This window comes from Biomphalaria glabrata, chromosome 4 (genome assembly GCF_947242115.1).
Source record: "Biomphalaria glabrata chromosome 4, xgBioGlab47.1, whole genome shotgun sequence".
NCBI classification, from domain to species: domain Eukaryota; kingdom Metazoa; phylum Mollusca; class Gastropoda; family Planorbidae; genus Biomphalaria; species Biomphalaria glabrata.
In genome coordinates this window covers 24,931,020-24,957,471 of record NC_074714.1, presented here as the reverse complement: position 1 = coordinate 24,957,471, position 26,452 = coordinate 24,931,020, and the positions used below count along the sequence as shown (strand labels likewise).

The 26,452-nt window shown below is 33.6% G+C and overlaps 2 protein-coding genes across 7 annotated transcripts in view; both read right to left on the bottom strand.

The window, feature by feature from the left end:
* Positions 1–12,753, bottom strand: part of LOC106054163 (uncharacterized) — a 42,892-nt gene extending 30,139 nt beyond the window's left edge. Inside the window, exon 1 of the mRNA XM_056027614.1 lies at positions 12,563–12,753. Coding sequence (XP_055883589.1) covers positions 12,563–12,673 — 111 coding nt within the window. The 5' untranslated portion in view covers positions 12,674–12,753. The remainder of the gene's footprint in view (positions 1–12,562) is intronic.
* A 6,775-nt stretch (positions 12,754–19,528) lies between these two features.
* The window catches only part of LOC106052495 (transmembrane reductase CYB561D2-like), a 37,155-nt gene continuing 30,231 nt past the window's right edge, over positions 19,529–26,452 (bottom strand). For all 6 annotated transcript variants that reach the window (XM_056025549.1, XM_056025550.1, XM_056025545.1 and 3 more), the window contains exons 2-6: positions 24,691–24,810; positions 24,045–24,082; positions 23,745–23,877; positions 20,610–20,767; positions 19,529–20,205 (exon numbers count right to left, since the gene is read on the bottom strand). In XM_056025549.1, the coding sequence (XP_055881524.1) occupies positions 19,981–20,205; positions 20,610–20,767; positions 23,745–23,877; positions 24,045–24,082; positions 24,691–24,757 (621 nt within the window). In that variant the 5' untranslated portion in view covers positions 24,758–24,810 and the 3' untranslated portion in view covers positions 19,529–19,980. The remainder of the gene's footprint in view (positions 20,206–20,609; positions 20,768–23,744; positions 23,878–24,044; positions 24,083–24,690; positions 24,811–26,452) is intronic.

Here is a 26,452-nt window from a genome sequence, read left to right as displayed (position 1 = left end):
ATAACAAGGAGTTAATTGACTGTCACAAATTATTACGAATATTATTATCAAATCAAGACACATTTTTGCAGGAATAATATTAATAATTATATTAATAATAATAAAAAGTTAATACGTTAGAAAAATTATTTAACCGTAATATTTATTGACAGTGTAATATCCTTTGTTAGCACGTTGTGTTTTTTCATTCTGGCTTAAAAATGGTCAATGTCTATCAATAAATTGGGTGTCAAGGACCAAAATAAATAAAATAAAGAGTAAGGGGTGTTTAGCTCTCCATTTAAAGATAGCCCTGGTCGTGTCTTCTACAAAATAATTAGTTAATGGCTTACTGGGCTATATGATCTCGCGGTTTGTGTTCTGTGTAGCTAAAGGTCACTCGTTTAGGTGCATGTGATCTTTAGTCCAGCTAACTAATTGAGATTTATGTTCAAGTAACTCGGCACACTTGAAAAGGTGTGGCCTCTAGCCCAACCACGTGATTAAGATTTTTCTCCAAATAAGCAAACTCTTTGTCCGGATACCCGTGTAGATGTTTGGCTTGAAGTCCAGTCCACCCCCCCCACCCCAATTAAGATTAACTACTAAGTAAACAAACATAGTTCCCTGTGTGACCTCTAGAGAGTGCTTACGTCCATCGTATCTGACTTGTGGTCACCTGTCATTCAATGAATTCAATGTGATGGACTTAACAAATAAAAGGGGGAGGAAGTTGTTCATCTGGAAATATACTTGGTTACCTCAGAGGTGTGGCTATGGTAGTCCAGCCCCCGTAATAAAGATTAACTACTAAATAAACAAACTCAGTTCCCTCGAAAGGTGTGACCTCTAGAGAGTGTCAGATACGCTGACATTAAACCTACGTCCATCGTATTTAACTTGTGGTCACCTGCCTATAAAAAAAACTCAATGTGATGGATTAAACAAATAAAAGGGGTGGGAGTTGTTCATCTCTACCTCTGGAGATATACCTGCACAGCTAGACAGACGTCTGGTCAGCATGACGTAGTCAAGGAATGTAGCATTTTAGCATGTTAACTTACCTACTCAAAGGTCAAGACAAATTGAAAAAGGTGTCAGCCATTGCTGCTCTGTATGTAAAGCGCATTTATGATGTAGAGTTTCATTTCTATTTATATTAAGTTATTAACACGCCTTGTCTTTATAATAAACGATGTTTGGTGCATACTCATAATGTCATAAAAGCACATTATTTTGTTTTAATATAAACATTAATACATTCTAAAACAGACATTAATGGAACGAGGTCCACTTTATGCAGAAGCCGGAACCGGAGCGACTATCCGGTGCATCCCTAATATATATATATGAGAAATGGTCTGGTTTTCAAACCTGACAATGATAAGGCAATTGCCTTAGGCGTGGGGCCTTAGGCGGATGCCCCACTTGCCACCCCCTAAGGCCTATATATATATATATATATTTTACATTTAAATACTTAAAATAGATTAGTACTAGTAAGTCTATAATATATAATATTATTACACAAAAAAATCCAGTACCGGTACTACTTTTTTGTTTTACTAATATACTAGGCTTTCTGTTATTTCTAATATAAAATTATTTGATATACTTATAATATTAATCTTAATATAAATACAAAATTGTGAAGCTAAGTGCTGAAACAATGAATGATGTATGAAATATATATATTACATAGATATATATATTATATATATATATAGTTATATATATGCACCACAAGGGTGCCAAATGTTTTAATAAGAGAAAATGGTAAATTAAATATTTATAAAGGAACAAGGGACTGCAATGACCAAGGCATAAACCATTACCAAACAGAAATTAAAAAGTGGTTTATTTGATCCCATCAAGCCCCAACACAAATGGAGTTTGATGATGGTGACCAATGACCCTCAAAATACAACCACTCCACATAGCATCAAAACAGTGTTGAGTGAAATTAACAACTAGACTCAATAGACAATATAATTATCTAGGAGTTGGTTTTCCGTGCTGCCTTTAGGCGCTCAGTAAACGCAACTCTGCCCGAGTCGGGTGTCGAACCTCGAGCCCCCTTCTAGGTAGCCAAGCCAAGCCAAGTTCAAGCGCACTTGGCCTCTCGACCACGCTTCCCAACGCATTAATTAATAATTTTAATAGACAAAGCCACCCCACCCATAGTATAATTACTATGCCATAGATATAGAAATCTAGCCTAGTGCACTATAACCTGGCAATAGTACTTTTGACATCCTTACTCTACTGACCTATAAACTGCAAGACTAGCTGCTATTGAAACAGCAAGGCTAGACTTCCCAAACCCATTGTGTTAGTTGACTGATTATTGTTTTTACATTTGCTTCATTTAAAAAAAAAAAAACACTTGTGATAATCTTAAAGGAGGATTCCTAAGCTTTTGAATGATACCACATTGTCAACAAATGAAAATCATGCTTATTTCGAAAATTTACAGTAAGAATGATTTTGCATTTACTATCACTTTTTAGCAAGCTCCATATTTTTTTAAATAGTTTTTAGGTTTAGATTTATGCATTAAGTTTTTTTTTTTTTTTTACTGTTCAAAATACATTTTCAGGCATCTCCTTAACCAGGGCAGAGTATCAAGGGACTGGAAAGAAGCTAACATCACCCCTCTATTTAAAAAAGGAGAAAAATTTTACACAGGAAACTACAGACCAGTATGACTAACCAGCATCACATGTAAAATCCTAGAACACAATAATATGTAGCAACATCATATACCACATCTAAAGACAAACATAATGTCCTTACTCCATACCAACATGGCTTTAGGAAATATAGATTATGTGACACACAACTAATTGGACGAATTGATGATTTTTGAAAAGGTTTAGATAATAATGAGCAAATAGATGCTTATCTTAATTATTACATTTTTCCAAAGTTCAACACTATAGTTTGCTTAAAGGGAAATTTCGATGTTTTTTTTTTCAAATTTTAATTTGAGTCATTGACATATACATAGTATAGCATATACGCCCCTATCATGCCCTATGTTATGCCACTTTGGTTACTTTGGTACTTTGACAAAAATTCATTTAAAAATTATTAACAACAGAAACTATCTAGTTATGTAGAGCTTGCTAAGAGGTTTATAAAGACATCAAGTTTATCTTTCTGTTATATACAAGTGAAATTAATCTGTATTAGGTATATATTTTTTATATAAAAATGGACTGTAAAAAATGTCCAAAACTGTAATAGAAAAAATTATTTTGTCTTTAACTCATCATAACTTTATGATAGATGGAATCTTGAAATTTGGAACAAGTATAACCCTATTATATACTTTTTAATTTCATTGCTTCATCTCACATGCAGCTATCATTCATTCACAGTTAATGCAATTGTTTGTAAATTGACTTCGATCCTTTTTCTAGAATGCCGTTTGGTAGAAACCTCCTCAGCTTTATATTAATATTAATACATCATATAAAATGTAAAATAACACCTTGATAGCATAATCTCCACTAGGTTGATCAAGATAAGCCTTTAAACAAAGCATATCATTTATCAACATGAATTAATAATGTTTGGCACTGCAGGTCCATGCATTGTGTGGTGACTTAATTTAACAAAATTAAGACATCATCAGGATGAGCCCAAACTTGCCTTAATAAGCTGATATTTTCTGTACCTAAACATATATTAAAAAAAGAACTTAAATCTTATATAATATAGACGCTACTTCAAAAAAGAAGATAATTAAGTCCTATGTGTCATGCATCTAGTCATGCATGTTAACCAATAACTTAAATTCTGCGAAGGCACTGGTTTTCCTGGCTGGTTCAGGCAACCCATTTCATGCTCTAAAAGCACTAGGGAAGAAGGAGCATTTGTACAAATTTGTCCTAGCATATGGAACAAGGAATGTGCCTTTATCATTGAGTATTTTATTAGATTTTGTTTTTGTATTTGAAGATTATGGTTCAGTGTTTTATGTATAATTGCTACTTTACTTTTGAGTCTTCTCTCCTGAAGGCATTCTAAATTTAGTGATTTTACTAAAGGTGTTACTCTAGTCAAATGCGAATATTCGTTTGTTATGAATCTCACTGCTCTATTTTGTGTCTGTTCCAGTTTCTTAATGTTTTCTTGAGTTGAGGGGTCCCAAACAGAGGCCTAACCAAGGTTAAATAACATTTTAGTTTTATGTTCTTACATTGGTTTATAGAAATGCTTTGTTTGATTTTTTGATAGTTTCATCAATATGGGGAAGCCATTGCGGAGGGTACGAGACAGAAGTGGGCGAAGACATGTGCTAACCTGGATCTTGCGTACGGACGACAGGCATGGAAACTTCTCAATAACCTAACCAGGGCGAAAGAACCAAAAGCAGCTGCGCCCCTGCAAACGGCTCAAGGCTTGGTGGTCACTGACTCTAAACGGTCGGAGGCTCTAAACCATGGCTTTGCGGCCATCTCTAGGACGGGTGAGAGGAGCGAAGTGTCGAAAGCTCTAGACATCATCAGGAAGGCGAAAGCGAAACGCAGATATGTCTATGGTGAGGACGAGACGAGCACATTCATCAACTCTTTTACCTACGGAGAGCTAGACATTGCACTTCGGAAGTGCAAGTTGCGCAAGGCACCGGGGCCAGATGGGATCAGCAACGAAATGCTGAAACATCTCGGTCCCATAGGCAGAAGGAAACTGTTGGATTTGATCAATCGTACTTGGGCTAAGGGGGATTTCCCCAAGGTTTGGCGAGTGGCAACGATTGTTCCCCTGCTCAAAAAGGGGAAAGTCCCAGATCGTGCAGAAAGCTACCGACCCATCTCGTTGACGTCCAACGTTGGGAAGGCGGCCGAACGCATGGTCAACAGAAGGCTCACATGGTTTCTAGAAACGAAGGGTCTCATTGCTCCTGAACAGGGCGGGTTCAGGAGGCAACGAAATGCGATCGATCAAGTGACGTTATTCATGCAGAAAGTGGCGGATGGCTTCCAGTGGGGCAACACAAATCGACCTGGTCAGTCGACGCTAGCGGTATTTATCGATCTCAAGCAGGCCTACGACAGAGTATGGAGGCCCGGCTTGTTGTTGAAACTGATGAACTTAGGTGTCGGTTCATATATGCTTAGGTGGATCCAAAATTTCCTCACGGAAAGAACGGTACAGACTTGTGTTGGTAAGCACTTGTCGAGGAAACTTCCACTTGAGCAGGGGGTGCCACAGGGATCGGCACTCAGCTGTACGCTGTTTTTGGTCTTTATCAACGACTTGCCGGCTCTTTTGAAATGTCAGAAGCTGTTGTTTGCAGATGATATCGTGTTGTGGGAGTCAGGGAGAGATCGTCAACAACTCATTGACACTCTCCAGCAGGCATTAACAACTATATCCTGCTACGCCAGAATGTGGAACCTTGAGGTAAACCACTCGAAGTCGGTTTACGCTGGGCCGTGATATATTGAAGGAACCTGTCGAGCTTAGAATGGATGGCAAGATTCTGGAATGGGATAAAAAGCCCAAGTACCTTGGAGTAATTCTCGATCAGAAACTGACTATGTGCGATCATATCCAGCAGGTAAAGGAAACAGCTTCCGAGAAGTTGAATATCATAAAGAATTTAGCTGGAACGAAGTGGGGAGCGAGAGCTGATGTGCTGAGAGGACTGTACATGGGTGCAGTACGCTCTCACATGGACTACAGTCTTCCTGTTCAGGTCTGGGCTTCGCAAACGACCTTAGCAAGCCTAGATGCTGTTCAGAACCAAGCCTTAAGACTAATCCGTGGAACCTTTAGGACAACGTCAATTGCCGCTGGCGAGATTATGGCAAACATCCCACCGTTGAAATTGCGCAGAGAACGAGCCGTCATACTAGCTCACGAGAGATATATGCGGCTGGAAGATGGATGCCCACTCAGAAGTCTGGTCGACAACTGGGAGGGTAGGAACGCCTCAAAAACCGGCCTTGTTTCATGCATGTGGCACGCGGGTTGGTCAGAGAGGCAAATCTGCCGGTGGAGCGGGCTGCTCTTTCCCCGTCCGGTTCTATCTTCCCGATGGAGACTCTCGGCATGCCGACGATACGGAAGAGAGACTATCGCATCATATCCAGCCGGAGTAACCACCATCTACACAGACGGTTCTGTGCGGACGCTCGAGGGAACTGTGAAAGCTGGGTACGGAGCGGTAGTTCGACTCTCTGGCAATCCCGAAAGTGATGAGCTCAGTGGATCCTGTCAGCAGAAAAGCAGCCTCGAGGCTGAACTCGAAGCAATGTTCCAAGCACTGGACAGGGTGGCTACGATGGCACGTAACGGGACTGCGTCAGCGCACGACATAGTTCTTTTCACGGACTGGAGGCCATAGAACGGCTGGATGAAGGTGCTAGAAGGGTATGGGACGTCCTAACGGTCGGAGGGTGTCTCCTACGATTCGGCGTGAACGTTACTTTGCAATGGGTGCCCGCCCATTGTGGGGTGGTCAGCCACGATTTGGCTGACCAGCTTGCGAAAACCGCGGTTGCAACGGCGCTCGAACATGATGAACCGTGCTCTTATCAAAGTGTACGAGCCCTAGCGGGCAATGAGTAGACCAGACAAAAGGGATGCATGGTGGCAATTGAATCGTGCGGAACAGGCGGTCCTAGCCCAGTTCCGGGTCGGACACTGTCCAATTGGTGCTTACCTCGGACGGTGGAAGGAGAATTACGACACAATAGACCACATTCTTTATGAATGCAGAGTTCTGCACGAAGGACGATTGGGACAAGGTATAGATAGAGAGAATACTGGTTCATGTACGACACAGAGGCTGTCCTTGTAATGGGGACAAGGCAACCTTAAGACTCACTGCTCGCTTCCTCTCACGTGCTCTAAGGGAGTATTTCTCAGCATGTTTTTCGTTGTCAATGGGGTTTCTGACTCAATATGGGGATTCCATGACAGTTTTTCATTTATTATAACACCTATCTATTTTGTAATTTTAGTCTGTGTTACTGGTTTACCATGAATAAGATAAGTGGAATTTATTTGTTTTAGTGGGGTTTTTTTTGTTACTCTTAATTTTTCTGGGTAGATACACTAATGCTTGGTTGTCTTGTCATCACAAAAACTATACTTAGTCTAGATTAACCTTATACTGACCAGTTTGTTAGAATCAGTCAGTTTACTTTTTGGGACTGGGAGGGGCTTAGATGAAAATGTTAGTTTTTTTTTTCTCCAATTGGTTATCTTAATGCTTTTAGATCTATCTATATAACTGTACTATAGCTCTGGATTAGGCCATCACTAAGCCTAACAGCTACTGTAAGAATAAAGCGATATGATTGGTTAAATCTAGTTCCCTTTCAGTATTGTTAAGGGAAGTGACATTTTTAGAAGCTAAAAACAATATCTCAAAGAACACTGTTTTTTTTTGTGTTTTTTTTTGAGATATCAAGAATTTACTTACTAATTTATTAAATATAAATGTTTCTAAGCATTTAAATAAAAAATGGTAAAATAATGTTTGTGAACTATTACAACTTTTTACCCAAAATTTAAATATAATAAATATTTTAATATTATTTATAATATATCAAGAGACTAGTAATGGGCAAAAGTTAACTAAAACGTTAGAAACTTTTAGTTTAACTAAAAAAATTTAATTAACGCCAAAGTTTAACTAGAAAAAAAAGTTTAATCAAAATCTTAGTTTAATTAATTTTTTTAGTTACTAACTAAAAAGTTTAATTAAAATTTTTACAACTTTTCAACATGTGGTCAGGGTTGAAACGCACATCCCTGTTATCTGGTCATGTGATATCAATAACTTTGATTTATCAAAAAAAAAAATAAAAAATGATGCATTTAACAACTATTTAGTCAGTCTGTATTTGAAGAGAGGGTAAAGTAAGATGCTGGTAGAAATTATGATCTGCAGTTGAAAGTAGCAGTAGTATAAAATGTTGTTAAACATTTTTTGCCAAAAGCTTCTATGCAATATTATGAATGGGGTGGTTCCAAAGTTTTTGTGAGTCACGTTTGATTTCTGTAGTGGTAATCTGATTAGTAAGTTAGGTCAAGCTTTAATGGTTTTAATCAATTCATGTCCGGCAAACAATAATTTATTAACTACAGGAACATCAAGTACACCCTCTTTGTAGTCTAAAGACTTATTAATAAATTGAGATCTAAGTCTATATCGACAGTTAGGCCTATATAGATTTAAAAGCATTAGGATAACCAACTCTAGAAAAAAAATCTTAATCCACACCCTCTCTGACACTAAAATAAATAGACTGTGTCCAACTGATTTTAACAACCTGGTCAGCTAGACATACACATGTAGCTACGTGTGTAGCTCATGATACTACAGAACACCATGTGGTTTTTTTTATTGCGTGTTATGCAATAGTGTTTGCTTAATGTCAAGTGGTCAGATAAGAAAATAACACACTGGTGTGGTTAGTCAAGCATGTTCGTAGATGTATCTTTACACTAAAATAGTTACAAACAGAAAGTAAACAGACAGTGTGTTCGGCTGATTTTAAAAACCTGGTCAGATAGACGTACAAATGTAGTGTAGGCCTATTAGATATATATAGTGTACTAAGTCCATAATGACAAGACCAAACTGATTTTTTTCCTTGCGCGTTTAACAATAGCAATAGTGTTGGTTGTATTTATAGTGGTCAGACAAGAAAATAGCACATTGGCATGGTTTGTCAAGCATATAAAATACTTTACACTATAATTTAGTTATACAGGCCAAATGTTTCTTAAAACGCCAACAATAATAAGTTTCTATTTCTTTGGTTACTAGATCTAAATTTAAAATTCTAAATCTATGTTATTTAATGAGATTTTAAACTTTACTGGTATGAGTAACATTTTCTGTTATATAATAAATTGATAAAAAGAGTACCATTCTTTTTAAAGGTTTTAATTCAAGGCAAAAATACAAATATTTATTTAGACAACTTTTTAAATTTTTTTTATTGTGCATTAACGCTTATGTAAGAAACATATTCCTTGTAACTGATTTTATTATGGATAAATATTTCTACAATGTTAATTTATCGAACCGTAGGCATACAGTTGAATGATTATAGCTAAATAGGTCTAGTTCAACCCCCCCCCCCCAAGTTATGAAAAGTTTGTAGTTTAATTAATTTTCTTTAGTTTAGTTTAACTACTTTATTTTAGTTGAAAATTAGTTTTAGTTTGACTTTTTAAATTTAGTTTAGTTCCCATCACTAAGTTTAATAATATACATTATACTAGTAGATACTAGATTCTAGATCTAGCCAATCTAGTCTAAACTTTAATTTAAAATTAAGTGTCACTAAGTCTAAGTCGTCTAAGTCCTAAGACTACTGCTACTACTAGAAAATCTAGATCTAAATTATTCTCATTCTCATCTAAATCTCTAGGTCTAGAATCTACAAATAAGACAAGATACTAGGTAGATTTTACTAGATATTACTATCTAGCAGTCACTGACTGAGTTTAGAGTTCAAGACATTTCCTTAGTTAAGTCCTAATAAGTTTAAATAAGAGTACAGTAACTTACGTTTATCAAACAAGTTAAGCTCATTCGCCGACATTTTTTATGTTTGAATTTGTGTATCTCCGTAAAAATTAGACCTAGAAAAAAACTGATTATATCTATGAACTCCTCATCCATTTTTCTTAAAAAGTAGACATGTTTTATTCTATTACTACTCAAAGTTAAACTTATATTTGATGTTAAAGTGAGTCAGGTCGATGATTTCAAAAGCTTAAATTATCGAACACTTTTTTACCTTTATCTTATCTTATCGAACATATTAAGAACTTATCGAACAAATGAGAAGTATGGTGTTTTAAAAGTGTTATAATCTTAAAATTTTGTGAAAAGTATGGTGTTTCAAAAGTGTTATAATCTATATTTTTTTTTATTTATATCATTTTCTTTTTACGCCATGTCAAGACAGACAGATTTTAGTCATTTTCACATGGTCTACATCGAAGGAATCTATAATCTATCACTGATCAGCTCTGCTTAGAAACTGACGGTGCTAAGCCCAGTAACGCATTACCGTACAGTACTTATTTAGGTCTAAGCTATTTTGAGACATAAGGCCATTAATAAATTAAATCCAGATATTATCTATTTGAGGGAGAGCCTAATAAGCTTTGGTAGCCAATAGATAATCCTCCCCAAGTCATTGCAGGATACAACAGTTTACTTGGTTGACCTAAAAACAAAACATACGGTACGCGGCCCTACGTAACTAGCCGCCGATCTAGCACGCTCAGTGTAACAGCCCAAAAGTCAGTGCTAGATATTTTTCGATCTGGGCGGGGAAAGGGGGGGGGGGGTGCTGAAAAGCTATGGTAGCTTGCGAGCTGTTACCTATAGATGTAGATAGATCCGCCCTCCCTAAACCAACTGGTTGACCAAAAAAAACAACAAAAAAACACTGTATTTTAGAACACGCTTAGTATTTGTCACACACACACAAACAACATATCTATATATCTATCACGCCTAGTGTTTGTGACCTAATTAGCGGCTTGACCTTAGGTACTCGAATGATGGCTCCTCCCCCTTTCCCCTCAACATTGTTCTTACTACAACTTTAACAATGTTTTGGGACTGCGTTGGTGGCCAGGTTTACACCTGTGTGTTGGGCTGTCACTGACCTTTTTTTTTTTTTTTGTTGTGTGTTAGTCTGGTGGCTGTGTTTGGATTGAGTCTTGAAATTTACGTTGTTAATTTGCACTGAAAAAGTGTGAATGTTGGAGAGTGGAATTGCGTAAGAAGAAAGCGCGGGTAAGGGGGTGTAGGCAGAATAAGAGAGTGGTTAAATGTGTTATTGTTATTATTTTGAGTATTTGTGATGTTTCAAAGGAGTGTCTTTGTAGCGCATTATGAGCTTTATCATACTTTATGGTACTTATATATAATTTTTTAGGCCCTGCGCCACACGTCTAGATCGAGAAGCACAACTGACTATGTATTTGAGGCTGACGTCACATTTTAATGGTCGATCAATTATTGATGATCTCTTGATACAGTGTCTGGTCTGTTTCTCTCCCCCCTCCCCTTTTTTTACCTACCAAAGACATTTTTATTTCAAAATACCATATCTACATTCTATACCCCCCCCCCTTTTCGTTTTATTAATATCTTAATATCTAGGTATTGGTTTATAAAACATAATTCAGAAGTTAATAGAATGGGGCATCTGACAAAAAAACAACACAACTGGATATATTCTAAATTCATTGTTCCTGTGTTATATTCTATATTTCTTGCTCCTATGGTAGCACAACGATGATAATAGCATCAAACTATATGTGTCATAAAATCAAGCTTTTAAAATGGGTACAATTAGTGCATATCGATGTAAATCTATTTACTTAGAAAAATATAGCACATCTACGGTAAACCACAAATAGCTGATACAAATTGTAACACATGGGTAATTTATATATGTACTTTGCATTACATTATTTTTAAAAATAACAATTAAAAAAATATATAATTTAAATATTTTGTGTTCTTTGGGTTATACCCCTTTGATGTTTATTTTTAACATTAAAATGGCGTTCGATATCTTACGAAGCTAAGATTGCTTATATAAAAACTGCTATTATCGAACACCCCCTTTTAAAACCTCAATTTTCATGTTTAGGTAGCAAAGGACACTTTAAAGAAAATTGTTGTAAATATTTCTCAGCCTAATTAGAAGCGTATTATATAGGTTTTGTTGAGCTGAACATCATTGGCATTAAAAAATACCCTTAACCCGAGACTCACTCCACTCTTCCCAAGAGTTAAAAAAATGTGAAATTTTTATACCAATATTACCAATGCACTTTGAATATAAGTAAAAAAATGATCCTCGGGTGAAAATGAAACTAATTATAACTTAACTATCAAGAAATGGACGATGCACAATAAAAATGGACTAGTTTCTTTATAATCATCGAAATAAAGGAGAATTTTAAAAAATACAATGGGGTGTTTGATAAGTACCTTAAAACGAAGGTGTTCGATAGATGTAAGTTACTCTAGATCCATCTAGTGACTAGTGACATTCTAGTGATCTAACAAGTCAAGTCAATAGTCAATGATGACTCTAATGTACTTAGCTATCTAGTTCTATCTACTAGACTCTACTAACTACTAAAGTACTATATTAGACCAGATAGATCTAGATATCTAGATTCTAAATAAGTCAAGTAAGACAAGTAACTAAGATGGCTAAGATTAAGACATTTAAGATGCCTAGAAATCTAGATTCTAGAATCTAGTCTAGATGGTCAAGGGAGACTCAGACTAAAAGTGGCTAAACGAGAATATATATCTACATTTATGCCTAGATGTATTATTTTTACAGATGAAATCAGTTAAAGATTATGAGATACGTTATTTGTATTAATTTAGTTGCTCATATCTGAATAATAATTTCGCTTCATTCTTTTTATCAAAAAATTAAAGTATGCGTGCAATTCTGCACAAACGCCATGTCGGCGGACTGTGTATTCATAATTCACTATTTGCATCATTATGACTAGATTCTATGAAACTTAATACGTATCTTAAAATAAAACTTACTTTACAAGCTTTGTTGCAATAAACCGAAGAAAGGAGGCTTCTATCCGCCGATTCATTGGGGAGGTTTTCGGACGAAGCTCTAAGTTCAGCAATTAATTCATTAAATTCCATTTTGCATTGAATTTTTTTACATTATAAGCCATCCTCATCGTAAACACAACTTCACAATACTTTGAGCGCCATCTATGAAACGCTTTTTTTTTTTTTTTTAAAGGGAAGCAACTAAAATAAAATAATATATATTTAACCTATGCCAAACAAAAATTAATTAAATATTTTTCTTGCTTTCTCAATTTTTAATTGATAATTTTAAGTATTAAAAGTTATTTGGAAAAAACACAACTACTTTTTTTTTTAAATATTAATCCGAGCGGGTTACAAATATGATGCAGATGTAAAGATTTAGTGGTAGATCTATTATTTAGATACTAGGCTACATATTTATTTTCTGTTGTACACAGATCTGTATAGAGCTTTGGATTTAACTATATTTAAGGTGTATAGGCCTACTCAAATAATTTTTTTTTTACTGCATCCATTATTATTATAAGAGTCATATTTCAGTAGGATTGGTACACTTAAATTTTTGTGATACAGATTAAAGACTATATGCTCTACACACTGTATTTTATAAGATAAGATGAACAACTATCAATATCCTCAAAGAAAGGGAGACCCTTGTTTGTACCTCCAACCTCTTTTGAGTGTAATGCATGTAGGTGATATATATTTAAAAAAAAATGGTGGATATAAGTAGTTCATACTGTTATTGTGAAACTAACTACATGAACTGTATCATTCAGACTGTTGTAATTATTTTATATAAAAATTAATATATTATTAACTAAAGTTTGCTAAGATTTGCTAGGCGAAAATTAATATTTTACATTAAAAAATAAAAATAGATAATAAACTTACCGGACTATGTTTAAGCATTTATGCAATTTAAAAATATATATTATATTGTCCACCTTGCATTAAGTTTTCCATTCTGTTGCTATTATAAAATATTATATTGTTATTACTTTATTATGAATTTGAGAATGGATTATATATGAGACTTGACACAAACTACAACACCCAAAATCCCATTAAAAAATAAGGGAGAAAATTAAACTAATCTAATTAGCTAAATAATGCTAATATTTTAATTTTATAAAATATCTGGTATAGGCAACATACAGACCAAAGGCATATCATTAAAATAAAACTATTACTAAAGCTAAATTGCAACACAATTTTAAATCAAAATGGTTGATTGCACCAGGTAGTACCAAATTATGAAGTTACTTGTACTGCCATCAATTAAAAATAAATGTTTATCAATTTAAACTTTTATCAATTTAGTAAAATCACTAAATTCAGAAAGCCTTCAGGACAGAAGACTCAAAAGTAAAGTAGCAATTATACATAAAACAATGAACCATAATCTTCAAATACAAAAACAAAATTTAATAAAATACTCTGAAAGACACAAAGATAAAGGCACATTCCTCGTCCCCTATGCTAGGACAAATTTGTACAAATACTCCTTTTTCCCTAGTGCTATAAATAAAACTATTACTAAAGCTAAATTGCAACACAATTTTAAATCAAAATGGTTGATTGCACCAGGTAGTACCAAATTATGAAGTTACTTGTGCTGCCATCAATTAAAAATAAATGTTTATCAATTTAAACTTTTATCAATTTAGTAAAATCACTAAATTCAGAAAGCCTTCAGGACAGAAGACTCAAAAGTAAAGTAGCAATTATACATAAAACAATGAACCATAATCTTCAAATACAAAAACAAAATTTAATAAAATACTCTGAAAGACACAAAGATAAAGGCACATTCCTCGTCCCCTATGCTAGGACAAATTTGTACAAATACTCCTTTTTCCCTAGTGCTATAAATAAAACTATTACTAAAGCTAAATTGCAACACAATTTTAAATCAAAATGGTTGATTGCACCAGGTAGTACCAAATTATGAAGTTACTTGTGCTGCCATCAATTAAAAATAAATGTTTATCAATTTAAACTTTTATCAATTTAGTAAAATCACTAAATTCAGAAAGCCTTCAGGACAGAAGACTCAAAAGTAAAGTAGCAATTATACATAAAACAATGAACCATAATCTTCAAATACAAAAACAAAATTTAATAAAATACTCTGAAAGACACAAAGATAAAGGCACATTCCTCGTCCCCTATGCTAGGACAAATTTGTACAAATACTCCTTTTTCCCTAGTGCTATAAATAAAACTATTACTAAAGCTAAATTGCAACACAATTTTAAATCAAAATGGTTGATTGCACCAGGTAGTACCAAATTATGAAGTTACTTGTGCTGCCATCAATTAAAAATAAATGTTTATCAATTTAAACTTTTATCAATTTAGTAAAATCACTAAATTCAGAAAGCCTTCAGGACAGAAGACTCAAAAGTAAAGTAGCAATTATACATAAAACAATGAACCATAATCTTCAAATACAAAAACAAAATTTAATAAAATACTCTGAAAGACACAAAGATAAAGGCACATTCCTCGTCCCCTATGCTAGGACAAATTTGTACAAATACTCCTTTTTCCCTAGTGCTATAAATAAAACTATTACTAAAGCTAAATTGCAACACAATTTTAAATCAAAATGGTTGATTGCACCAGGTAGTACCAAATTATGAAGTTACTTGTGCTGCCATCAATTAAAAATAAATGTTTATCAATTTAAACTTTTATCAATTTAGTAAAATCACTAAATTCAGAAAGCCTTCAGGACAGAAGACTCAAAAGTAAAGTAGCAATTATACATAAAACAATGAACCATAATCTTCAAATACAAAAACAAAATTTAATAAAATACTCTGAAAGACACAAAGATAAAGGCACATTCCTCGTCCCCTATGCTAGGACAAATTTGTACAAATACTCCTTTTTCCCTAGTGCTATAAATAAAACTATTACTAAAGCTAAATTGCAACACAATTTTAAATCAAAATGGTTGATTGCACCAGGTAGTACCAAATTATGAAGTTACTTGTGCTGCCATCAATTAAAAATAAATGTTTATCAATTTAAACTTTTATCAATTTAGTAAAATCACTAAATTCAGAAAGCCTTCAGGACAGAAGACTCAAAAGTAAAGTAGCAATTATACATAAAACAATGAACCATAATCTTCAAATACAAAAACAAAATTTAATAAAATACTCTGAAAGACACAAAGATAAAGGCACATTCCTCGTCCCCTATGCTAGGACAAATTTGTACAAATACTCCTTTTTCCCTAGTGCTATAAATAAAACTATTACTAAAGCTAAATTGCAACACAATTTTAAATCAAAATGGTTGATTGCACCAGGTAGTACCAAATTATGAAGTTACTTGTGCTGCCATCAATTAAAAATAAATGTTTATCAATTTAAACTTTTATCAATTTAGTAAAATCACTAAATTCAGAAAGCCTTCAGGACAGAAGACTCAAAAGTAAAGTAGCAATTATACATAAAACAATGAACCATAATCTTCAAATACAAAAACAAAATTTAATAAAATACTCTGAAAGACACAAAGATAAAGGCACATTCCTCGTCCCCTATGCTAGGACAAATTTGTACAAATACTCCTTTTTCCCTAGTGCTATAAATAAAACTATTACTAAAGCTAAATTGCAACACAATTTTAAATCAAAATGGTTGATTGCACCAGGTAGTACCAAATTATGAAGTTACTTGTGCTGCCATCAATTAAAAATAAATGTTTATCAATTTAAACTTTTATCAATTTAGTAAAATCACTAAATTCAGAAAGCCTTCAGGACAGAAGACTCAAAAGTAAAGTAGCAATTATACATAAAACAATGAACCATAATCTTCAAATACAAAAACAAAATTTAATAAAATACTCTGAAAGACACAAAGATAAAGGCACATTCCTCGTCCCCTATGCTAGGACAAATTTGTACAAATACTCCTTTTTCCCTAGTGCTATAAATAAAACTATTACTAAAGCTAAATTGCAACACAATTTTAAATCAAAATGGTTGATTGCACCAGGTAGTACCAAATTATGAAGTTACTTGTGCTGCCATCAATTAAAAATAAATGTTTATCAATTTAAACTTTTATCAATTTAGTAAAATCACTAAATTCAGAAAGCCTTCAGGACAGAAGACTCAAAAGTAAAGTAGCAATTATACATAAAACAATGAACCATAATCTTCAAATACAAAAACAAAATTTAATAAAATACTCTGAAAGACACAAAGATAAAGGCACATTTCTCGTCCCCTATGCTAGGACAAATTTGTACAAATACTCCTTTTTCCCTAGTGCTATAAATAAAACTATTACTAAAGCTAAATTGCAACACAATTTTAAATCAAAATGGTTGATTGCACCAGGTAGTACCAAATTATGAAGTTACTTGTGCTGCCATCAATTAAAAATAAATGTTTATCAATTTAAACTTTTATCAATTTAGTAAAATCACTAAATTCAGAAAGCCTTCAGGACAGAAGACTCAAAAGTAAAGTAGCAATTATACATAAAACAATGAACCATAATCTTCAAATACAAAAACAAAATTTAATAAAATACTCTGAAAGACACAAAGATAAAGGCACATTTCTCGTCCCCTATGCTAGGACAAATTTGTACAAATACTCCTTTTTCCCTAGTGCTATTAGAGCATGGAATGGGTTGCCTGAGCTAGCCAGGAAAACCAGTGACTTGGCAGAATTTAGGTCATTGGTTAATATGCATGACTAAATGCATGAACCGTAGGAAGTAACGTCTGTATTATATAAGATAAGATAAGATAAACTTTTGAGTTTAATTTACAGAAAAATCAAGTTTCATGCTGGAAATTAAACATTTATTTCAAGTTAATAACATTATTTAACTAGTATTCACTTAAAATCAGATGTCTAAAATTCTATGATTTTTAAGGTAGCCATGTTGGCTTGCAGTTAAAATAAGAATAAAGCTGCAATTCAAATTATTAAGTTAACTGTAGCACACTTGCTCTCTTAGAGAATGCTGCTAATAGGCTATCAAGCTGGTCTTGCCAAAAATATTGTTATAACCCTATTGGCAACGCTACAGGGTTAACTGTGTATGATCAGCTAACATGTGACACAGGCCAGTAATACAGTTTAGTGTGCTATGTCGATGGCAGGGAACAGTACTTGTATGATCTTTGCATGTAAATATGACCGTGTTATGGTCATGTGATCAGAAGCCTTCATGGACCAGAGACAGAGTGTGTAAGGCAGTGCAGTTCAGTCTATGACAGGAAGGAGACCAGGACTGTTAGTCTACCATGAAGTCAGTCCGGGGTGAAGTGAGTCCTCAAGTGAAGCAGTTTAAGAGACCAGGATGAGATAGAGAGACAGTCGAGTTTAGTACAGCAGTATGGTGATGTACAGTGTAATGTTTGTAGTAATTTTATTGTGTTGCCAATAGTGCCTGGTCGTGCGGTTTGCACGTTGGACTGTTGTTCAGATTTATCAATGGTCCTGGGTTCAAACCCTGCCCGCTCTCATCCCCCGTCATCCTGCGGGAGGTTTGGACTAGGAAGTAATTATCTTCAACTCTGAAGGAACATCTGAAACAAGTAAAACAAACAAACATTTTACTCATTAAATTATCAGATTATTTGGAACTCTTGTCAAGTACTTGAGTTATATGTGTTGTGTTGAGCTGAAGGCCTAACTAAGAGTGAAACTTGTGGAGGGGAATATCTGTCCAGAATAGGGCTCTAGAGTCACATTAATACAGCATTCTATGAGGTGAATTCAAGTTGTTATAGAAAATAAAGAGACCAACAATAAGCTGCCTATGCTGGGCATATGAAAATGGCAGCTAGCGTTTCTTCCTTTAAGCATGTACATTTTGTACATATTAATGGCTCCTTTCAAGAAGACAGGCTTATGATTGAAGATATATAGAAAATTAGACATAAAATCAGTCTGATAAACTAAATTTGCCATATTAATACTAATAATTCTGTAAGTCAACTTTTGTTCATTACACATAACAAAACATTACAATGATAGCTTAAATTCCTGCTTTACTCAAACATTACATATGAAGTTTACATCACATTTAATTTAATAAGAGTTCTTGTGTCTGTTGTTGTTATCAGTGACTTGTATCTTCTCTGCAATGGTGAAATGTTAAAAATAGATCCCCTTGGGATGTTGTATATTAATGGTTAAAATCGTTTTGTTGCTAGTGATTTTTTTTGTACCAGCATTTAAGATTTTATTTATTTTATTTTTAGTTTTAACAGTCAGACTTAACTTGTCTTATCAGCAATGTTAAAAATGCACCCTTAGGGTATTTTTTTTAATGGTTAAGAAACTGTTAAATATTTGTATCAAGTAGGTGACCAAATGAGGTTTGTTTATTACTGATGACTTAATTACCAGGATTTAAGATTTTGATAATTTTTTTTTTTTATTTCCGATTGCTAAAACTGAGATTTTCAAATTTTAATTACAGATACTGACATTTATAACATGCTGCTTTTTTTACTATACTTCCAGTAATCATATTAGCTAAACAGACTTAAATTTGTCAAAGTTTTCAGTGATAGGTGGTTAACATTTTGTTTTCCATTTAATTAACAGAAAAATGCAATAAAATACCAATGTTAAAATTCCCAGCAGAACTAACCTTTCCTTGTGAGAATCTACTAAATTCCTCTGCTCACTGAGCATTGTAACAGTGATCAAAATGTACACCAAAAAATCGATTTCCTTGAGACTATAATTCCAAAACACTTTTTCTGTGGTATGCTACAGATTTACCCTTCATCTATTTTATGAGCCATTACAGGCCTTTGTTCAACAGGGTTAAAGGATTAAGTAGAAACTAAAACAATAATTTACAATATTTAGAAATCAAAATTTAAATGATAAATAATAAAAACAATAAATAATAATAATAATACAAAAATTAACAAATGTCAACATAAAATGTTTATAATTTAATGAATTTGTTCATAGTAATGATACCAATATGCATTATATGTATAATAAATAGAATAGAACAAAACAATTAATATGTATTTATAGAAATAAACTGCTTTCAATTTTGAAAATGTTCGATTCTTGTAAGTTTTCATTTGCAAGACTTTGTTTAAAAAAATAATTCTATAAGTCATATGTCATCACACTGTGTTTAATTACATAGAAGTACAGTTACATAAAATCTGGACATCATACATTGCATTAAAAAAAAATGAATGTACATAATAAAATAAACATTTTACACTATGTCAACACTAGAGTATTTAAACAAAGTTCATAACAAGTGAGACAAAAATTAAGCAAAAAAAAACAACAACAAAAAACAAAACTTTATTAAATGCTTTCTCCTCATACAATTTTTAAAACTGTTTACTTTTAATTTAATATGACATCTTCAAGGCTTTGCTTGCTGTTTACTTGGCAGATATGTAGAAGTAATGTGCAGCAGCACCACTAGAGTAGAAGTACAGATACAGGCAAAGCATGCGTACCAGAGAAGATTGGGTATACTATTTAGTGCCCAGGATGTCTGTAGGGATAGGAGCATTGTAACACTGATCAAAATGTAAAGCAGGACAGCTGATGTGGCATGATACAACTTCAAGTCTGCCAGCTTCACCTGCAAAGAGTAAATGTATTTTTATTTTTTAATATGTTTTTATCTTGCATCAATACTATAACTTTGTGGCAAAAAATAATATGTGTATTACACTGAGTAGTTTGAATATCTTAACATTCATACTTTGTCAGCACAGTGAAATAAAAATGCATCTTTTTAGCTTTATTAGGGATTGTGTTACGTTCACTTTGAGACAAACAACCAGCTAATTAAAACTGGATACATAAGCAATCAAGCAGATCACTAAACTATAAATAATGTAAACTGATTTCCAATTTTTGTTTATTTCTTCAATTGCAATTTTCAGACTCATTCCTAGCAGCAACTCACCCTATACATTACATTCAAATCTATGGTTGACAAAATTCAACGTAGCCAGTCATTCATTCTAAAGAATAACTTACATTTAAAAAACGCTTTGTATAATTGTAATATTTAGCAAGTGATCCACCAGTTGACTGTAAACAAGCATAACCAACAGTTATGGCCCCTAGAAGCCCATGCCAAGATGTTAAATGAGACTTTCCAGCATTTTCTTTGTTAAGGTAGATCACATAAAAACCTAAAGACAGAAAGAACATTTATAACACATTGCCAACATACCCATGTGTCTTACTGTATATATTTACCTATGCACACAAAGAAACATGCATATTAAAAAATAATAATGAGGCATAGTCTTCAAGTTCAAAGTTAAGGAAGAGTGCATATTTCACAGGACCATGTAAAACCATTATTATTACTTTGTCATATCTGATGCAAACAAAGCGATTGGCATCTGGAAATTGATTTCTCTTTTTTTCCATCTGCAACTGTCTATAATTGGACAGATTGTTTGGGTCTCAAGTGTATGAGTTGTCAGAAGCAAGCTACTGCAATAAATAAAAGTATTTTGGGATGTGTGACAGAGAGGCTTTGACCCCTTGGCTACCAATGAAGGGGGCTCTAATTGTGTTTACTGAGCACCTAAAGGCAGCATCAAAAACCTTCTTCCAGGTACCCTTTTCCTCAAATGGCCACAAAAGAGTTTGGAACATAGCACCATGGGCGTAGCTTGGGGGGGTTGAAATGAAAATTCCCCCCCCCCCCCCCCCGGTCAGAATTTAGTGACTGACTTTTTGCTTCGATTTTGTTTATTTTAGGTGAGATTTTAATACTAAACCATCACTTGCCCCAGCACAGCCAAGGGGGTTTTGAGTTTAAAACCCCCTACCAGGGGTTTTTGCAGTTAAATCCCCCTCTTCTATTAAAAAAAAAAATGCAAATGACAATCCTCAAATTCCAAGAGCACAGCTATGGAAGATTTTGATTTTAAAATCCCCTCCAAAATTTACGATAAACCCCCTCTTCAATATAAAAAAAAGCAAATTACACACCCAAATTCTAAGAGCCTAGCCAAAGGGGTTTTGAGTTTAACCCCCCCCCCCCTTTCAGTAGAGTTTGAAGGTAAAAAAATACCTCTTCAATATTAAAAACAAAGCAAATTATACACTCCAAATTCTATGAGTGTAGTCAAGGGGTTTTGAGTTTAAACTCCCCTCTAGTGGAGTTTGAAGCTAAAAAATACCTCTTCAATATAAAAAAAAAAGCAAATTACACACTCTAAAATCTATGAGCGTAGCAAAAGGGGTTTTGAGTTTAAACCCCCCGCCAGCTGGGTTTGAAGCTAAGAAATATATCTTCAATGTAAAAAAAAAGCAAAATGCTATCAGCATTGTAAAAAGGGGTTTTGAGTTAACTCCCCTTCAGAGGAGTTTGATGCTAAAAAAATACCTCTTCAATATAAAAAAAGCAAATTACACACTAAAATTATTTGAGCGTAGCCAAGCCAATTGGGGGTTTTGAGTTAAAACCCCTCTCCTACAAAAAAAAAGTTAAAGTTTAAAACCCATCCAGATGGTTTTGAGTTTAAAATCCCACTACAGAGCATTTTGAGGTGGAAAACCTCTATCTTCAATATTATTCTAAAGCAAACTACAGTTACCAAATTCTATGACGGTAGCTAAATGGGGTTTTGAATTTAAAAAAAAAAAAACAACTCCAGAGAATTTTTAGTTTAAAACCCCCAATAGATGATTTTGATAATCTAAAACAAACTACAGTCACCTAATTCTAAGAGCATATTCAAGAGAGGTTACACATTTCTACCAGTGACAGGGCTCCATTAATAAAGAGCAGTGAATAGTTATCTGCCGAAATTGAAAAACACTTAATGTGGCTCAACAAAGATAGCTAAGACAGATTTTAGGAGTTAGTAATAGAGATCGGGTCTAAATCAAGGAAATCCTATGCCGAACTGGGAGTCGATCCCTTAGTAAGATTGTGACAGAGCGTCACATGAAGTTTGTGGGACATGTTCTCCAACAAAATGAATTATACACAATAGGAGTAGTGATGACATCCTAGTACAACTTGGTGCCACACATTCATGGGAAGAGGCTGCAGACATTACCAGTGACAGATTTTTGTAAAAACAGCTTGACGGCAAATGCGCTGAATGGCGCGGGAGGGTCTAAGTCAATAAGAATTAGGTTTTTGAAATATAACTTTTTAATAGCAGGAAAATGCACTGTAGATACCTCAGAATATGCTTTTTGTTGGCTTTCAATACCAGAAATAGTGCTTGGCGCAGGGCACCGCACTGAAGGAGCTCCAAGCGCTCCCCCAGACCCCCTTGCTGGCAATTGTGGGGAGTGAACAATTTTTCCACTAACTCCAGGAAGAACCTATTCTAGGGCACAATAAACGTCTTACGAAAGAATGAAGTGTCAGAATGTAATAAAGATTATGTACACACACACATACATATAAATATTTTTTTCGCGGGGTGGGGTGGGAGATAACAAATCCCCTCCCAAAAAAAATCCTGGCTACACCCATACATAGCACAATGAGGATGCTATAAGCATAAAAAATGAGCTATATAAAAGCATTTTTGTTTTAATGCCCCTAATAAATTAAAGTTTTTGTGTACAATTTTTTTTATTTTATAAAAAATATGGTACTCACATATCAAAGACATATTAAGAAATATTAACATTTCATTTTTATTATAGAAGATTCATGTGGCAGATAAAATTAGTTTTGTGAGGCCAATGGTCAATAAAATTGTAATGTGACAAACACATCTATCATATATGTGGTTCTCGAGCCCAAGAAAGGTTGAATCACAACCTTTAAACTTGAATTACTAGCTTCCTTATGTTTGTTTCCACATCATCTATTTATCTAAGCCTTGGTGTGTATATTGTTTTTTTGGTTTATGTATTTTCACCTTCACTTATTACAATGTGCTGGAAGACCAAGCCATCAGTTGTATTTAAAAAATTTCGCAATGTCTAAAAATACTAAATTTATAGTACAAACTCCAGCTGTATTATAACAATACTATAGAAATGCACCCTATTTCTTCACCAGTTGACCATAATGAGAGATCATCTTAGAAGTAGTTTTTTAAAAAATTAGTAAATAAATGTGCTGGATATAGGTTTTAATTGATACTTTAATTTTTAACTACAATGTTAAATGACTATCCATACCAACAAGAGCGCAGGTAACAGCACTGCCCATAACCAAATAATGAATGGATGCTTTGGAAGCTCTGCTCATGTTTGGAAAGAGGGATGAATTTTGGGAAAATATTATAATTCCTTCCAGTGTCAGCAGTGAAAACTAGTATTGTAGAATAAAAAAAAACATCATTTTTACGTACAATTATTTGCAAGCATCTGTCATAAACACCTAATCAATATACCAGTCCTACTAAACAATACTGGTCATGATAAAAAGAAAACTAGAAAAAGATACAGTGAAGCAGAATAAAACAAATACACTCTTACCGCTATAGACATTAAGGTGGGATGCCATGAAAATAGACCTGGAGGAAGAAAAATCCAAAAATTAAAGGAAACTGTATAATGTTTATTTCATAGTCAAATTTTATTTCTATCCAAGTTTATGAAAGGTCCTTTTAAGTCTAAGCAAAGCAAAATGAACATAATATTCCATTAATTAGTATTGATGTCCTTTATTTATATTTGGTACTTTATAAAATAAAAAAAAAACAACATCTTTTTGAAATGTCAGAAACATGGTTATATTTATAATCAATAATGTATATTTTCTAATAATCTTAAGACAAGATATCAAGATTTAAGCAGCTTCCAATAACATCTTCAATGTGGTCCACCACATAAAATGTTTGTCTGAACTATATTATTACCTATCATGCTCAATCATCACGAGTTAAAACAAAACAACAGTGGCACATAGATAACAAATATATATGTATTTTGTTTTAATACAAGTAATAGCTAAAAAAGTATTAAAAAATATAATATCTATTCCCTTTTGTATAGTGATTAAATAACTGTTAGAATAAATGTAGATAGTTATAACATTATTTTTGCTGTCTCAGCAAGCAGTATTCATTTTAAACATTTCAAACTAAAAATGTTCTATAGATATCTATAAACATTGGCATACTTGAGCCTGGAACAACACTGTAAATAATTATGGCTGGAAATACAATGGCTGATAAATGGGACACCATTCTTGTTATAATGCTTAGCGCCAAGCTTTGACAGGTGTCATCCAATGAAAGACCTATAAAACAAACAAGAGAATCATGTATTCATAAGTTGTTTTTTTTTTAATAATTATTTAGAACTGTATCAAAAGTACAAAAATGCTAAAAATGTTTAATGGATGCTCAAAACATGACATGGCCTGCAACTCGGGACTATCATGCCATCAAAAGATGGCATGGTCTCGAGACTATCAGGCCCATCAAAACATGGCATGACCTACAATTCAAGACTTTAGAGTCCATCAAAACACGACATGGCCTGCAACTCGAGACTATCAGATCCATCAAAATTTCTATCACAATACAGTTCATTGAAATTAAAAAAAAAAAGTTTATTGCTGATGAGTCACCGACAATAGTTATCACTCTTCCTTAAATTTTATTTGCAGTATTTAATTTTTAATTATAGGTGTGTGAAAGCAGTGGTTTTTAAACTGTGGTCCATGGACTCTGAGACGACCATAGGGGGTTTGCAGAACGATGAAAATTGTATAAAATTAAAATAACTTTTTTGCTAAAAGCCAGTTTTTCTGACTGGATAACTTAAATAATAATCATTTCACCCCCTATACTATTAATATATCTATAAGGTATTATTAGGATGGCTGCCTGGCCGTGCGGTTTGCACTCTGGACTGTCGTTTGGATTTATCGATGGTCCAGGATTCAAAGCCTGCCCGTTCCCATCCCCCATCATCCTGCAGGAGGTTTGGACTGGGAAGTAAACTATCTTCAACTCTGAAGGAACATCCGAAACATGTAAAACATTTTACAAACAAACATATTCAATGATGACCAGATCAAGTTGAAACTTTGCACAATTATTCATTGACATAGACAAGACATAAATCAATAAAAAAAAGTAACCAATTAGACAAATAATTACTGTTAATTATTTTGTTTAATAGCAACAAGGGAAGCTAATACTTTCGTATTCACATACATGGCTAAATTTGTTGGGTTTAGTCCAGTTAAATAATTGTTAATGCTATTTCCCCCCTCATTCATTCTCCTATCAAGTTGAAACTTTAAACAATTATTTATTGTACCTAAAAAAACATAAATCAATAAACAAAAATGCTCAATCAGTCAATTAATTTTTGGTAATTAATCATTTTCTTTGATATTGAATAAGAGAAAAAACTTGTACATTATTGGTAGATAGTTTAAGGATGGAGTTATTCCTCTTTATTTAAAAAAAAGATTTTTTCAATTAGATTTTTACAAAGCTTAGATCAACTCACTCTGTCTGGTAAAAAAGTTTGTATACATGATTTTACCCAAACCCAATCTCAGATCAAGCTGAAATTTTGCACAATTATTTCTTTTACCTGACAACACAAGAATCAATAAACAAAAATTAACCAATTAGTTGATTAACTATTGGCAATAAATTATTTTGTTTGGTATCCCAAACAAGGGAAAGAAATAGTACTTGACTGAAGTCGCCCCTCTAGGGGGTGGGGGAAATATAAATATGATATAAATCTGAATTCTGATAGCTGATGATGTGTCAAACCTGTTTCCTATGCTTTGACTTTTTTGCAACATAACAAAATCCTGCTTCGCAAAAATAGGTTCTTATAGCTTAAGTAAAAAACAATAACTTTTTTAAAAATACTGTGGTGCTCTCCAGAAAAACTTGATAAGAAAGCATTTA